This window comes from Larus michahellis, chromosome 6, assembly GCF_964199755.1.
Source record: "Larus michahellis chromosome 6, bLarMic1.1, whole genome shotgun sequence".
Taxonomy (NCBI): Eukaryota; Metazoa; Chordata; class Aves; order Charadriiformes; family Laridae; genus Larus; species Larus michahellis.
In genome coordinates, this window is record NC_133901.1 from 8,659,297 (window position 1) to 8,673,774 (window position 14,478).

The following is a 14,478-nucleotide window of genomic DNA, read 5'->3' on the forward strand; positions in this document are numbered from 1 at the left end:
CGAAGAGCATCACGCCAAGCTAGAGAACAGCTACTCAGTAAAAGGGGAAAGAAATCACACTGGGCGTTACACTAAAGGAGCCTAGACAAAGGGAAACCATGAGACATCGTTGGAATTACAGCCTACAATACAAGAAATATCCCCTTATCTTCTTGTTTGTAACTGCCCTGATGTCTTAAATTATTTATCTCCCCAAACCTCTGCCTTTTCCCCATCTTTCCCGCTTATTAATTTTTCCTGGGAGATATGGGATTGTACCACCTGGGCTCAGGGCAAGGAGCTTCCTTATCCTGGGGAGACAGCACCGAGCTGCGGGATAAATTCTTTCACAGCAAAAATATATGTAATTTCATTACTTGAGTGACAGAAAGCTACTCGCTGTTTACACCGCAACTGCTATTACAGCAATTATTTGGGATCAATGCAATACGGCAGCAGGATTTAAATCTTGCCTAGCAGCAAGGCAAAGGAACTGCTTCTCCAGACAGGTCAAACTCATAACACTTTGTTCCCTTTGCAGCGAAGACCAAAAAGCAATTTCTCTGAAGTCCTTGGTAATGGATCTATATTAAAATGCTTTTTAAAGTCCCCTGCTAGACCACATTGCTGCTACTTACGTTCTTCCTGGTACCATACCACAGATTACATGCAGCTTTCGGGATAATGCCCTGTAAATGCCAGGTTCTTCCACTGCAGACTGTGCTCAACAGCCTTCTCCTGGGAAACAACGCAAGAGCTCAGCCCATCACACTGCAGCAAGCGTGGCTCGGCCGCAGGGGTTTGACTCAAGCAGGGGCAGAGCCAGTGGGCAGCGATCGCTCACATCGCCATGGGCTGGATGAAAAAAAAAAAAAAATCCCCACAAGTGATTTCTGTCCCCGTGACATCAGGCCGTGTCCCTGCATTGTAAAAAACAGCTCAGGGTCTCCACATTAGCATGGAGGACAAGAATTGTATTTTTTTTAATTGCACCTGTTGGATTTTAGGTATTTCCAGAAAATCCCGGATTAAAACAAGCTACATTATAACTATGTTTAAAATTCACTGTTTTGTACATGCTACGGCTGGTTTGCCTCACGTCCTCAAGCGGTGCAGATTCTGCGACGTCCACATGAGCTGCTGCAACTCAGTCCTTGCTCCAGCACTCCCCATCTTAAAAAGAAACAGCAACAAAGCAACTGATGCCATACGTTTAATTAATGTTTTAAGCTACAATGAAGCATCCTCTAAAGAACACTTGTAAACCTATAAGCTTACAGTCTTACAAACCCCCTTTTTGTGTACTCTTCCCCCTTCTTCCTTGTTTTCGTATCACTGGCTATCACCAACAGTGCCTTTTGGGAGCACACGGTTGCTGTGGAGCTGCTGCAAGGGCACAAGGGATGGCACCATTGTTGCCTCCTGTGCCACAGATACTTCAAAATATGCACAAAACATTGCAACCAGAGCAATGAAAACAAGTCAACTGGAAACCAGCAACCAACTGGCAATTCCACTCCCATGGGTGTTCTGGATATTAAAGCCTACTTGAGTTCACCAAGGAGATGCTATGGTGATATTAGATATCAATTACCTATGCGCCATGCAACTGCCTTTCGGGATGCTCCTCTCCTGGATCCCCCGTCCCTCTGCTTCCCAGGGCAGGGGCTGGGAAACTTTCCCCCATAGAATCACAGAATGGTTTGGGTTGGAAGGAACCTTAAAGACCATCCAGTTCCACCCCCCTGCCCTGGGCAGGGACACCTCCCACCAGACCAGGTTGCTCCAAGCCCCATCCAGCCTGGCCTTGAACACCTCCAGGGATGGGGCAGCCACAGCTTCTCTGGGCAACCTGGGACAGGGGCTCACCACCCTCACAGTCAAGAATTTCTTCCTAATATCTCATCTAAATCTACCCATTTCAGAGGATCTGCAGAGACGGCATCCATTGGCCTCGATCCAAAGCTCAATGAACTTTTGTGCCTGGACTCCACAGATGATAATAGTGATTTCTTCCTCCTTCCCCACAAATGCAGTATCTGCTTGTTGGGGAAACTTATCAAATGAAATGGGAAAAATAGTCATGTTTGGCAAAAACGTGTACCTGTCAGCGCTAGAATTTGTCCTTAGGGTGACAAATGGTAAATGGCACCATTGCAACCTTTAAGTAGGAGGGAAAGTCGCCCATACATCACATCATCTTCTCCATTTGTCATCTTTTTGTGCAGTGCTTTTATTTAGCAAGTCCATTTGTGTACAAAAGGGTATTTTCCCAGGCTCTTCACAACCCTGGCAGAAAGCATGGTCCCTAAGCCGAAGGGTGTGTAGTCTTGGTAATGCTTGTCAGCAAATTTGGAAAATACCTGTAAGTAGAAATACACAAACCCATCAAATTCATACAAACATTATAACAATCACTATATTTTTGAGTTCTTAAAAACATCTGTTATTCTTATCTTTTTTTAAGTCTAATTCCTGGCCTGCTGATACCAGGGTGGTTCTCACTTCACATTGAAGTTTGGGTCTCACATTTCCTTTTAAAAATTATTTTCTCCTGTAAAGGGACCCTGAAAACTTTTTATTAAGTATTCAAAAAGATGCATGCAGAGATCCAGTTCATAAACCGGATAAAATGTTGCTGTATTTGTCCATCCATCTCTAACACTGAAGGCAGCGTGGAAAGCTGGTTGCTAACGCTTTTCAAATTTTGCTGCAAGTAGGGAAGGTATTTCTTTGGTATTTAAGCTGTAGGTGAAAACAAGACAGACATCTGCTAATTGCTGGTTTCTGGGGAAATGGGAATTATTTAGATTTGGGGGCTGATGAGTTTTTTTAATTATCTCGTAACTCTTCTTGCATGCAGTAGATGGATAAGACCTTTCTACTTACTGAAAAGTGACAACACCAGCAGAGGAAAAGCATAATGATTCCTGCACAACCCCCAGCCAACAAGGTTTTATCCTGCACAAGAACACACACCCGCCTTGCACCCATACACGGTGTCACTCCGTCTCCCTGACAGACACGTCAGTTCGGGCATCGGACCGAACCCGCAGCATTCTGGATCCCCGGGTCCCAGGAAAATCTGCAGGTGAACAGCCCCCAGGGAGACGAGCAACATCCCCTGGGTGCTCTTCATCCCTTCCCTTTTACATGCTGTCCCTTACGCCCTTTGCCTGCACACTTCAGTCCGTGAGTGGCTGCTCAACACACACCTGACACAAGCCCCTGGCTCGGGAAGACACACAGAAGTATTTCTCCTTTCCTCCTCCCTCCAATCTCCTTCCCCCTTATCTTTAAACCCCGAGGATACCAGCAGCCTCCAAACACTTTTAAGTAGGGTATCTGCAGATCTCAGGCACGGTACAACGGCAGCGAATCACTTCCATGTTAAAAGATCAAGGCAGCTTTAAAATGGAGGCCAAAGCCTGCAGCAGATACCATCATAAGCTTTTTTTAGGCTACAGTTTATTTTACGATACGTCTTAAAACGTCCCTGTCACTTTTTACAGCCGGTGACCTTCATTTAACTCTGCCAGGCTTTACGATTTAAACCAAGATGCAAAATGCCATCCCTTCATCCCTGGGAGCATGCTGCTCACGATGCGCCTGCCTGGGGCTCTCCCCTCTGGTACACAAACCAGCTTTTACCCAGCAATTCCCCACGGGAGCATCACTCCTGCTGTACCAAGCCCCATGCCACAGCCAGCATCCCCCGCCGGCTCCCCGCCTCGGTCCTGGTGTGACATTGCAGCTCCAAACATCCCAGTTACGCTCCCCAGCTCATTTCACACGCTGGTACGCAGCATATGTTCACCAAAACCAAGATCCTGATGCCTGCTTGTACAAGCAAAATATATTTGCCCAAGCCACGCGCAGAAAAAGGTAGCAGAGGCAATTTCCATTTAGGAGCTCCCAGTGCGGTCTCCCGCTAAGCAAAGCATTCTGCCGAAGAAAGACTTGGCCTTTGGAGAATGGCGATAATGGGAGGGAATGAAGGATATCATCCAAACCCAGCAGCAGTGCGGCGAGGTGCGAGGATGAAGGATGGAGCTCCCCTACAGCAGATGGTGCAGATGTTCCCTCTCATCCATCTTCCATATGTTCCCACTCAAAACCAGGCAGGTCTTCAGTTCTGCTCTGGTTGCACACACGAGGCATAAGGCAACAGGCACCAGAGCATCGCACCAATGCCTGGGACGGTGGCTCTCCCATGGCCCCCTCCTATGTCACCATGGCCCGAGGGGTTATTTTGCCAGGTGAGAAAGTTTTTCTCTGATATTACTCCTGCAGAAGCCAGGAGGTGAGACTCCCGATTCTCAGCTCCATGGATTTGCACGCAGGCGGGATGGAGGACATGCCGTGGTACCGGGGGGATGCTGGCTGCCAGCGCCAGCCACCACTCCGATGCTCAAGCATCACCCGTGGCTTCCTCCTTTCTCCCAGGGACAGCAGGTAACTCCTGACCCATCCCACCCGGCAGTAAACCAGCCATCCAACCTGCCAGGAAACAAGGGATACAAAATTGAATATAAACCCCTGCAGCACGGACCCCGTTTTTAATGCCTGCTTCTCATCACCAGGCAGCCGGTGACAGAGTCAAGCGGCAGTGTAATCCGACTTTAATTGATGATGAGAATATTCATTTGGGCTCTGTCCAATTTGGTATACTTAATACCTTGTGCCTTCTCCACACGGATCGATTTTTGCATTGGGTTTATGAGGGGTAATTAATATTCATTCAGAATTAAATAGAATAAGATTCCCAATGCATGAAGATGTTTATTATTTATTCATATCTAAAGCTTGTTAGATTAATCTATTTTAAATTACCGCATGCTGCCAGGCACAATTATTATAATTTATTAGGATAATTTTGGTGTTTTATTTCCCTCTGATGCAACCTTGCAGAAGGTGTATGCTGCTTCTCGAAAGCTCCCACAAAGCAGCTCGTGCTGCCGCTAACGGAGCTGCAGCCCAGCAACAAACATCCCCTTCTCCAAAAGGGGCCAACCTCCAGATCAGGCGCATAAGTCCATGCTAATTAAAGCAAATACCCTGAGGTATAAAAATCCTCGGACCACATCTGAGCACAGGGTGGGGGGAGCATTCATTTGTGGCAGGATGCTAGGAAAAAAAAAAAAAATAGATCTGTGGTGACTTATTCCTAAAGATGCTCGATGGTGAATTGCAATAGCTGGCTCGGGCAGTTTAAGGTTACCGCATACGGCATGTCCCAGCTAAGCAACGTAAAATGATGGGCACGCTTGGTACCTCCAGGACCTGCCTTTGGCCACCAAAGAAAACCCTGAACCACCTTCATGCCTCTGTTTCTTGCACATAAAGATCTCCTCATGAGACTTTACAGGAGTGGTACTTACAGCGAGGGGAACATGGAAATAAAGTCTTCAGCTCCATGCTGTGCAAAAGACTTCACCTAATTTCTTTAAAAAAACCCTACATATTTGCTTAAAAGCTGCAGTTACCATTATTACATTTAATTGATACCCTCAGGGGCTCAAAATGAGACAGGCTTTTATGAAATTTAATTATTTTCCACCAGGGCTTGCAAGGTAAAGGTACAATTACAGCAGCAAGGGCCGCTCCTCGCAGCGAGGGAGTGCCAGCGTCCTTGACAGCCCCACGCCAGCGCCCAGTCGCTGAGCGCAGATCTCCGCTGCGCATCAGGCTTTGCCTCCGCCGCAGTAGCCCCAGAATGCCTCTGCTCATTTTAGCCTTTAAAAAAAATAGTTTAAAAAAATAAAACGGACCAATTTCACTCAACAACGGAGCAAATCGCTCCATGTATGAACACGTCATAATTACAGCAAGCGTTACTTCATTCAGCGATGTCCTTCCAGCGATGCTAAAGTGAGCAGACACCGAGCAGGGTGCAGAAACGGAGATCTGCCCATGCCCGAGGAGGGCTCTGGGCAAGTCCTTCCTCCATCAGTATAATGAGGGAAGCAACACCTGCACGACTGGCTGCAAATCAACTGATACAGTGATTTGCATCAAGCCCCAACATAAGAAGGACACGGACCTGTTGGAGCGGGTCCAGAGGAGGCCACAAAGATGATCAGAAGCTGGAGCCCCTCTGCTGTGAGGACAGGTTGAGAGAGTTGGGGGTGTTCAGCCTGGAGAAGAGAAGGCTCCAGGGAGACCTTAGAGCCCCTTCCAGTCCCTAAAGGGGCTACAGGAGAGATGGGGAGGGACTCTGGATCAGGGAGTGGTATGATGGGACATGGGCTAATGGCCTCAAGCTGAAAGAGGGTAGATTTAGATTGGATATCTGGAAGAAATTCTTGACTGTGAGGGTGGTGAGCCCCTGGCCCAGGTTGCCCAGAGAAGCTGTGGCTGCCCCATTCCCTGGAGGTGTTCAAGGCCAGGCTGGATGGGGCTTGGAGCAACCTGGTCTGGTAAGAGGTGTCCCTGCCCAGGGCAGGGGGGTGGAACTGGATGGTCTTTAACGTCCCTTCCCACCAAAACCACTCTGTGATTCTATGATACTTATACATCACTTTAAATAATATTTTCTCACCTTTGAAAAAGCCCTTCGCTTATCCTGACGCCCAGGGAAGAGCTTCCAATGTGCTGATGCAGGAGGAATGGAAGAAGAGAGCCTGCTTTGAAACTCCCCCCGGCTGAGCGGCTGCAATACCCACAGCACGCCTAATGATTTCTGCCTCCCCCCCAGAATGACCGTACAGTGCAAACTCTTTTGAACTGAGCTGCTTAATCAGAATCTCCTGAGAGTAAATGCAGCCACAAGGAAAAAAAGATCCAACTTTTTAATATAAAAAGAAAAAAGACCTCCTGTGAGTAAAACAAATGATTTTCTAACAAAGAATGTCCTGGGGACAGGGAGACAATGTCGTGCTTTTGATGCTACAATGCTGTACTTGCGATTAATCCTTTCACAGTTAAGATTTTACCCCAATTATAAATCTCCCATAGCAAGTTTTCTCTAATGGCAGATGGAATTTTAGCTATTCTTTGGCTGCTAGTTTTCAGATAGAGAGTTTAAGAGCAATCTAACAAGATTATTTCAGTATTCCTTTCATCAAATGCCTATTATCTGAATATTATGCTTTTGATATTTAGGGCATGCCCTATCAGCTATAAGCAAATAACATCAGGGTGTTTACATTTTTTTGCCACTTAGAGCAATCTCCAGTTTCCTCTGCTTCCATGAACAGTGGGGGAAAATGCTGGTGTCACCGAGGCCGATCTCCCACCAGGGAAAAAGCTGCCCATTAAACTTTGATCCAACCAATACTACACTAACATTGTCGTCTCTCCACGAGACTCAGGAATGGAAACATTTAATTTCTGTGAATAACCAGGTCACGGTTCCCCTTTGCAGCCCGAGGGAGAGCAGAAGAGCATACGCATTTCCTCGTGTTTATAGTGAAATGACCAAAAGCCAGAAGCAGCAAAACCTACACCAGCGCAGAGCCAGAGGATGGCATCCCTCGCCCTCCTCAAGTCCTCAGACTTTGCTTGGGAACCAAAGTCCCAGCTTTTAACTCATGGGGTTTTTTCCTCTGGGACGTTGGCCCAAGCAAATACAAAACACGTCCAATATTTTTGACATCCGGTAAGCTGTTATTTTAAACACAGTTTCAATAAACTACAAAAGTTGATACTGTTAGAGGCTTGAAAATATACGATCTCATTAAAAAACGCTGGCACTTCGAAAGATCTCTGGTGGCCAATCACAGCTTGCGGAGGGCTGTAATTTATAACTTTGATCCCCACAGCTAAACCATTTAATCTGATAATAAACATCAATCACTGATTTTTATTGCACCATTTTGCAGTCTGAGCAGAAAACCTTGCTCTCGCGGACAAATTAGGCACCCCAAAGTGACTCTTGCAAATAAATACCGACTTTAATATTCAGCAATATAATTCCATGGGATCAATTTTTTATTTAAGCACTACTGGAGCTGGGAAAAAGTTTGTAATTACAAAAATATCTACAAAAGGCAACTCAGTGCAGTGTAACGGCATCTGGCGAGCAGGAGCCTGCCTCTCCAGCAGCTCGGTGACAACATGTACCTTTACCTCTGTTACAGTTGTCATCAGAAAGTTATTAAGTGTGTCCAGATATTCTGCGTGACAGTCCATAACTCACCATTAAAAATGAGGCGAGATCCCATTATGTTCCCATGCAGCCTCTCTCGTTGGCTCGAGGTACTAATCCACCATCTACCACTCAATAGCAGGGGAAATGGAACGGTCAGGCGTAATACATCGTGCAAGCGGATAACTGCCAGAAAAAATAAATCAGATGGAGCCCATTAATACATAATGATGCCAAACTACCATTAACTCAAATACTCTTTCCGAACCAGAGAGCTATTTAAGAAGTAACTGAAATAATGATTTTCCTTTGGACACATCGAACATCATCATTGCTTAATGCTGGATTTTTGCGCTCCGCGGAACAAGGCAGTTTGTCAGTATGCCTTCTGAAATGTCCTTCTGTAAACTAATATTTTCCAATACAGATAGATGATAATTAAGTTAAATTATTTATAAAAGTTCCAGTCCAAGTAGAGACAGAAGATTAAGAACATAAAGCTTGCCTCAATCTTCTCAACGAATACCTGCAAGAATCAAGCAGGTAGGCGGCAGTGAGAACATTGATATCTGCTGGTTACACTCTTTTTAACAGGATTAGCTGGGTTTCTGTTTAGAGAAGGCAAGCTAAGTCTAAATTTTGTTGTCCAAGAATTCACTTAATAGAATGATGATCGCTAGGGGGAAAAAAAGGTCCATTTTTGTCTTCACTTACCACTTCTGCGTCTCCCCAGAAAGAAAAGACAAACGAAGGAGTAGAGCAAGAAATATTTGTCTTGAGACAAGTACTAGGAAGGACTGAAATGGACTTTCTATGTCATGTTTTTAAATCAACACTCACACGAAAGCCAGAGAAATCTGAACGAATATAAACTATTCCCCACGTCAACCCAACAGTCTTACGAGGCGACTCCAGCAACGGCTCAGCCAGAGCAGGGACCCAACCTCCAGCCCCGTGGTCTAAGGCTTGGCCATCACGATATGCAGACACAGCGTGTATACACAGGTCAAAACTCAATCAATAAGTATATATTGACCTTCCTTAATTATCTCCCCAGAGGACACTCAACTCCAAGGAGCTTTGCTTATAAGAAAAAAATGTTTCACCTTTGTTCCATGCAAGGAAAATATAGGAAGGCACTTAAATTCATGCCTTTTGGTCTTGCAACTCCATGAATACAATTTTAGTTACTGACTACAAGTATTGGAGCTACTCAAAGTGAACTTTCCAGTTGTCTCCGGTAAACCCTCCAGTGTGTATATAAAATAGCTTTAACAGAGACTCACATCAGCAATTTTGTAAGTGTTGCATTAAATCCAGACGGTGTTTTTCATCTCAAGACAGAAAAAATGCATATTAATCCCCCAGCAAAGCAATGCATTGAGAATTTTAAGCATTTCTGTCAGCATCGGTAAAACCATAATACATTCTTTGCTAGATGAGATACTGAATCATTTTGGTTCATTTGGAGGCCATTTGCTAACTTTATTAGGCAATATTCAGATGATGGATATCAAAAGGATATTCACTGTAGAAACAGGCTTTGTTTCTGAAGACAGTAATTAGGTTAACCTCATGAATAAACCCTTTATATCAGCAGCCTGTACAAAGTGAAAGTAAAAAAATGCAGGAGAAAATGAGAAAGGAAGGAAAAATAGTTTCATGAAAGGGAAAAAAAAAAAACTTACATCTATGTATAGCACTCTCCATCTGACACTTTTAAAGCAATTCATATGTGACTAGAAATGTCAGAGTTCCCGCTGTACCAAAATGGATAGGTATAGCGTTATAGAAGTGACCATAATGCCATTATGGTCATACGCTATGATGCATGTATGAAATTATTAATGCATCATCCAGCGGTTAAGGCACAACCAGCCCCAGGTGGAAGCATCGCTCCTGAGCATCCCCGCTCTCCCGGGCAGCCGGCAGTTCCCCAGCCCTGCTGCAAGGGTTTTCCTACACATTCAGGGAGCCACCAGTCCTCTGCTGATCCCTGCTCCTCACGGCTGCCCTTCCCTGCCAGCGGGTTGAAGCCAACCTAAACAAAACGTAGACATGAGTTGCAGGTGGTGGGATGAAGTTACCCAGCAGTGATTTGCAGAGGTGATAACCAGGTGGAGCTTTTAGTGGCCGCTCCTGGAGCTGCAGGTGCTCAGCACATCTGCACCTGGAGGCCACCTAAGTCAAGAAGCTCAGCATTACCCGCCTAAGGGGCTTTTCCAAAGTGGTACACCACCAGCAGGCTCCAAGCACACCCGCAGACAGTGCCTTGCCTCTTAGCTACAACACTGAGCAATGAGCCACAGCCACTTTCACCCATTATACACCTTCGGAATAAGTTACTAGATAAAAAGGGATGAAAGCTTGTAAAATTTGCACAGGTAGACTTGTGCTAAACTGATACAGTTCGACATAATTTAAGCAGTCTAAATGCAAGCTAAGAAACAATATAGGCAATAGAAGAAAAGCCTTGAGCTAACCCAGTCTCTCTCTGCCATTATGGTTCATGGGCTACCGCAGGACCACACCACAAGCCCAGCGTGCAGCAGCCACGCTTGTACCAGCATCACCACTATTTGCACAGCCAGGCTCTCATAGCTGCACTGGGCACACGCAGGGGCATCAAGTCAACTGAATGCTGCTAAGTGCTTTTAATGAAAAAGAAATTTTTCGGGGTTTTGTTGGGTTTTCTTTGCCTGGATTTTTTGTTTTGGTTTGTATTGGCTACTCTTTTTTTCTTTTTTCTTTTTTTTTTTTTAAGGAAAGCAAATAAAGCAGATATAGAAGGATGTGGAAGAAGTGGATCTAAGTCAGAAGTGGGCTGGAACATTCCTACTGGGGACCAACAGGACTGAGAAAGGCAGACCCACTGCGAGCCTACAGGTTCCACTGGCTTCCAGCGGCTACAGCCAACACCAATTAACCTGGTCCTGAAGGTCCCATTGCCTAAATATCCAGAGGTTTGACCTGGAAAATTCAGAATGGAAGGCGAAGAGCAGAGGCAGTAAAGAAAAAATGGTGAATCCCCTTTGCATCAGGCTGTTCATTCAATTAATAGCTATCCTTTCACCCCAAAACTTCTAGTAGTTCCTCCACCTCTAGCAAGGTGAGCTCCAAAACAAGTGAAAATATTAAAGTCCTCAAAGCAAAATTCAAATAAGGTCAATTTTACATCTTAGCATGGGCTAAGGGCCAACATTGCCAACAGACTTGTAACCCAGTAGTTTGACATAGTAGAACACCCATATTACGCAGTATAAAACTGTTATTAGCATCAAAAACTAATGGCCAACATAACATGAGCAACCTGGTCTAGCAGGAGGTGTCCCTGCCCAGGGTAGAGGGGTTGGAACTGGATGATCTTTAAGGTCCCTTCCGAGTCAAACCATTCTATGACTCTATAATGGCCAACCCGCTGCGCAGTGGGGATGCAAGTTTAGGTTACTCCACAAACAGAGAGAAAAGGCATGAGCCACAGGGCTGGGTGCAGCTATGGGACATGCAGCCCTATGCATAGTCTGCTATTGCCCTGAAAGTCCCAAAACAGTTTTAGGTTACAGAGTGCCCTGAGACAGGTCACCTCTGCTGTTACTCACTCATTTTAAGAGCCATTACAAAGGGTCTTTAGAAAGAGTCTGTTTGATCGTAGGCTTTCCCTTTCAGCAGAACAAAGCATTATATTTCAGCACTAACAATGAGATATTTTTCCTCAAGTCAGCTTTAAAATAATGTTGACATTATAGTCAATACATTATATATCACTATATTTATGTCAGAACCTATTGGCATAAAAATAAATCAATCTAAATGCATAGCTCTTGTATTTAAATGAAGCCTGGCAATGCCATATCTTTCCTTCAATTTTCACTCAGCTTCTCATATGTGTATCAATCATCTCTGACAGATTTCGTACACTGCGATATCACCTCCAGTCGCACTAAAAAATATTTTAAGTGAATTATACATACAAAGATTGGAAAAAAAATCTGCTTTTGGGAGCTCTTTTTATAAGCAATGTAGCTTCTGATAGCCTAAGCATCACAAGTGAGGTTTTACTCTTAACCTCATGTTCAAGGCAGGTCTGAAATACTGACTGGAAGAAATGGCCCAATAGCCATGCAAAACCATCCAGCATGGAAGAGGCCAACAGGGAACGCTGCATTTTAAGAGACAGTTCCACAACAGACCTCATCTTGGCCAACAGATCTAAGCCGACTTGTTCCCATTGCTGTGTTATAAAATAAACCCCAAAGATATCTGTGTCTAAAAATATAAAATAATCTAAATAAATAAAAATGCAACGATCACCGGTAAGGTATTCACTGGCCCACAAACAAAGTAGAATTAAAACAAGTCTTTAAGTCTCAAGTAGGTTAACCAATTTCCAACAAGTATTTAAGTGACATCTGAGATCTTTTCACCAGTTTGCAACCGCCAGAAGTGAGCCATTTCAGCCCAGCTGCTGTAAGGCAGTTACTTCACTTACCTTAATTTGAAGTGGCCAGTTATGTTCAATCATCATTTCAGCTGACAAGAGAAATGCAGGATGCCAACTCCACTATTTCTGAATTACTGACATTAACAGCTGTTTTATATCTACAGACAGAGCTTTGTAAACATGTAAAGAAGTCAATTAATTAGGATACTATAGTAACATAGATTTTAATAATTTGAGGAATAGCCTGATGCTCGCAGATCCACAGATGCTCTATAAAAATACCAGAAACAGTAAAATTTGCTCGTTGAGAGGAAGCAGAACAGGAACTATTTCCTTCCTTCTGTTTGCTGGAAGGCCCCACCTTTTGCTTGCAGAACAAAGAGATTTCAGCCCTAATTCCACGGACACCTTAGGACGGATGGTTAGGCTTTCCTCTAAAGGTTAGGTCCAGTTGCAGGACCCATGTGAAACCTCTCCGGTGGCAGCTTTCCATCCGGATCAGATAAAGGTGCACCCCAAAAGTGGTCAGTATCACACTGAATAATGTACCGGTCTCCAAAACAAACTATTCCCGTGCCAGCAGCCTAAGCAACATGGACCAAATCACCCCCAAGGAAACGGAGAAGACTAAGAATTTACCCGCCTTGGAAACCAATTTAAGAGAACTGATGGGTTTTGGGGGACATAACTACCTGGTTGGATCAAGACTCCATGCATCAGAAACTTCTCTATCCTGCTCCAACCCACCAAGACTGTACCAACAGAAGCAGCTCTTGATAGAAGTGAAATTGCAGAAAACAAGAGGGTTTTGTGATGGCAACACCAAGCCCTGATCATGAAAGGGGTCAGCAACGCTCCCTGTGCTTGAACACACACACAGAGCTATGTAAGAAACCACTGAGCACGCATAGCGCTTCTCTACGGAGGACACGATTTAGGTCTTAGACTGCAAAATTAGAGGACTCTTTTGACAACTCCTTCCTTTTCCATCCAATCCAGAGGGCTGGATTTTTTTTGAGAGAGTTGTTTTAAATAACTTTGCTTCACACATATAACTGATGACAGCAGGGATCGCTCCAGCTGGAGTTTAAACCTACATCACTTTATGTGACTTCAGGCTTCACAAAATGCAACCAATTGGGGTCAAAAGGATTTTTGCTGAGGATGCCAATGTTGCCAGTCAACAACTCCAGTTGGGGTTGGTGCATTCCTGCCGTTTAACATCTTTGTCAGCGACATGGGAAGTGGGAGAGTCTGAGCAGCAAACCACGGCAGCCTTGGGCAGCTGGCAGGGGACACAAATGGGCCACCATTTCAGAAAATGAGACATACAAATTTATGACTGCTTGAGCAGGACTAGGTGATCTCCAGAGGTCCCTTCCAACCTCAACCATTCTGTGACTCAGATTTAAAAAATGCCAAGTTTGGTGACTGTATTACCCTACTGTGTTTTACTTGCATGAGAAAAAATAAAAGTGACCTCTTCCTGCTGAAGACTGTTGATATTAATATTTGTCTTTGGCAACGAACCTCCAGAGTCATGTAAATAAGTGACAGAAATGAACGACAGCAGTTGCAGCCTTGAAATCAGACTTTCTGTCCCATTACAGAACACATTTCTTGTATAGTAATGTTGCAGTACTGACCTCTAGTGACAGATAACCCAAAAAACAGGAGCATTTGTTGGGATAAACCACACTTCTCTCCTCTTCCTCCTTATTTCATCCACCAGTCCAGACCCATCTCCCCTACCTCGGAGGGTGAGCAGCCCTCAGCAACCCCGGCCACTCGCTCCCTGATAATACCACGAACATCCCATCCTGATCACACAAAAGTGTTTTTCAAAGGATCAAAACATGAAGAGACATGCGAGTAAAAGTTTGCTGCTCAAGTTATGCAAAGCAGATGATGAAGAAATGGGTAGAATAGTTCAAAAGCCAAGCAGTAACTTACCGATTTTAAGATATGC

The 14,478-nt window shown here is 44.6% G+C and overlaps 1 protein-coding gene across 3 annotated transcripts in view; it reads right to left on the reverse strand.

Annotated features, from left to right (window-relative positions):
- Positions 1-934: 934 nt before the first annotated feature.
- Positions 935-14,478, reverse strand: part of MFSD1 (major facilitator superfamily domain containing 1) — a 36,348-nt gene continuing 22,804 nt past the window's right edge. Inside the window, exons 16-18 of one of the 3 annotated variants that reach the window (XR_012587532.1) lie at positions 8,120-8,254; positions 2,084-2,342; positions 935-1,152 (exon numbers count right to left, since the gene is read on the reverse strand). Coding sequence is in view for 1 of the 3 variants with exons in the window: in XM_074591259.1 (XP_074447360.1) it covers positions 8,194-8,254 (61 nt within the window). In the remaining 2 variants the exon portion in view is untranslated. Of the gene's footprint in view, positions 1,153-2,083; positions 2,343-7,850; positions 8,255-14,478 lie in introns of those variants that run through there. The other 2 variants (XR_012587533.1, XM_074591259.1) reach the window with 2 other exon arrangements.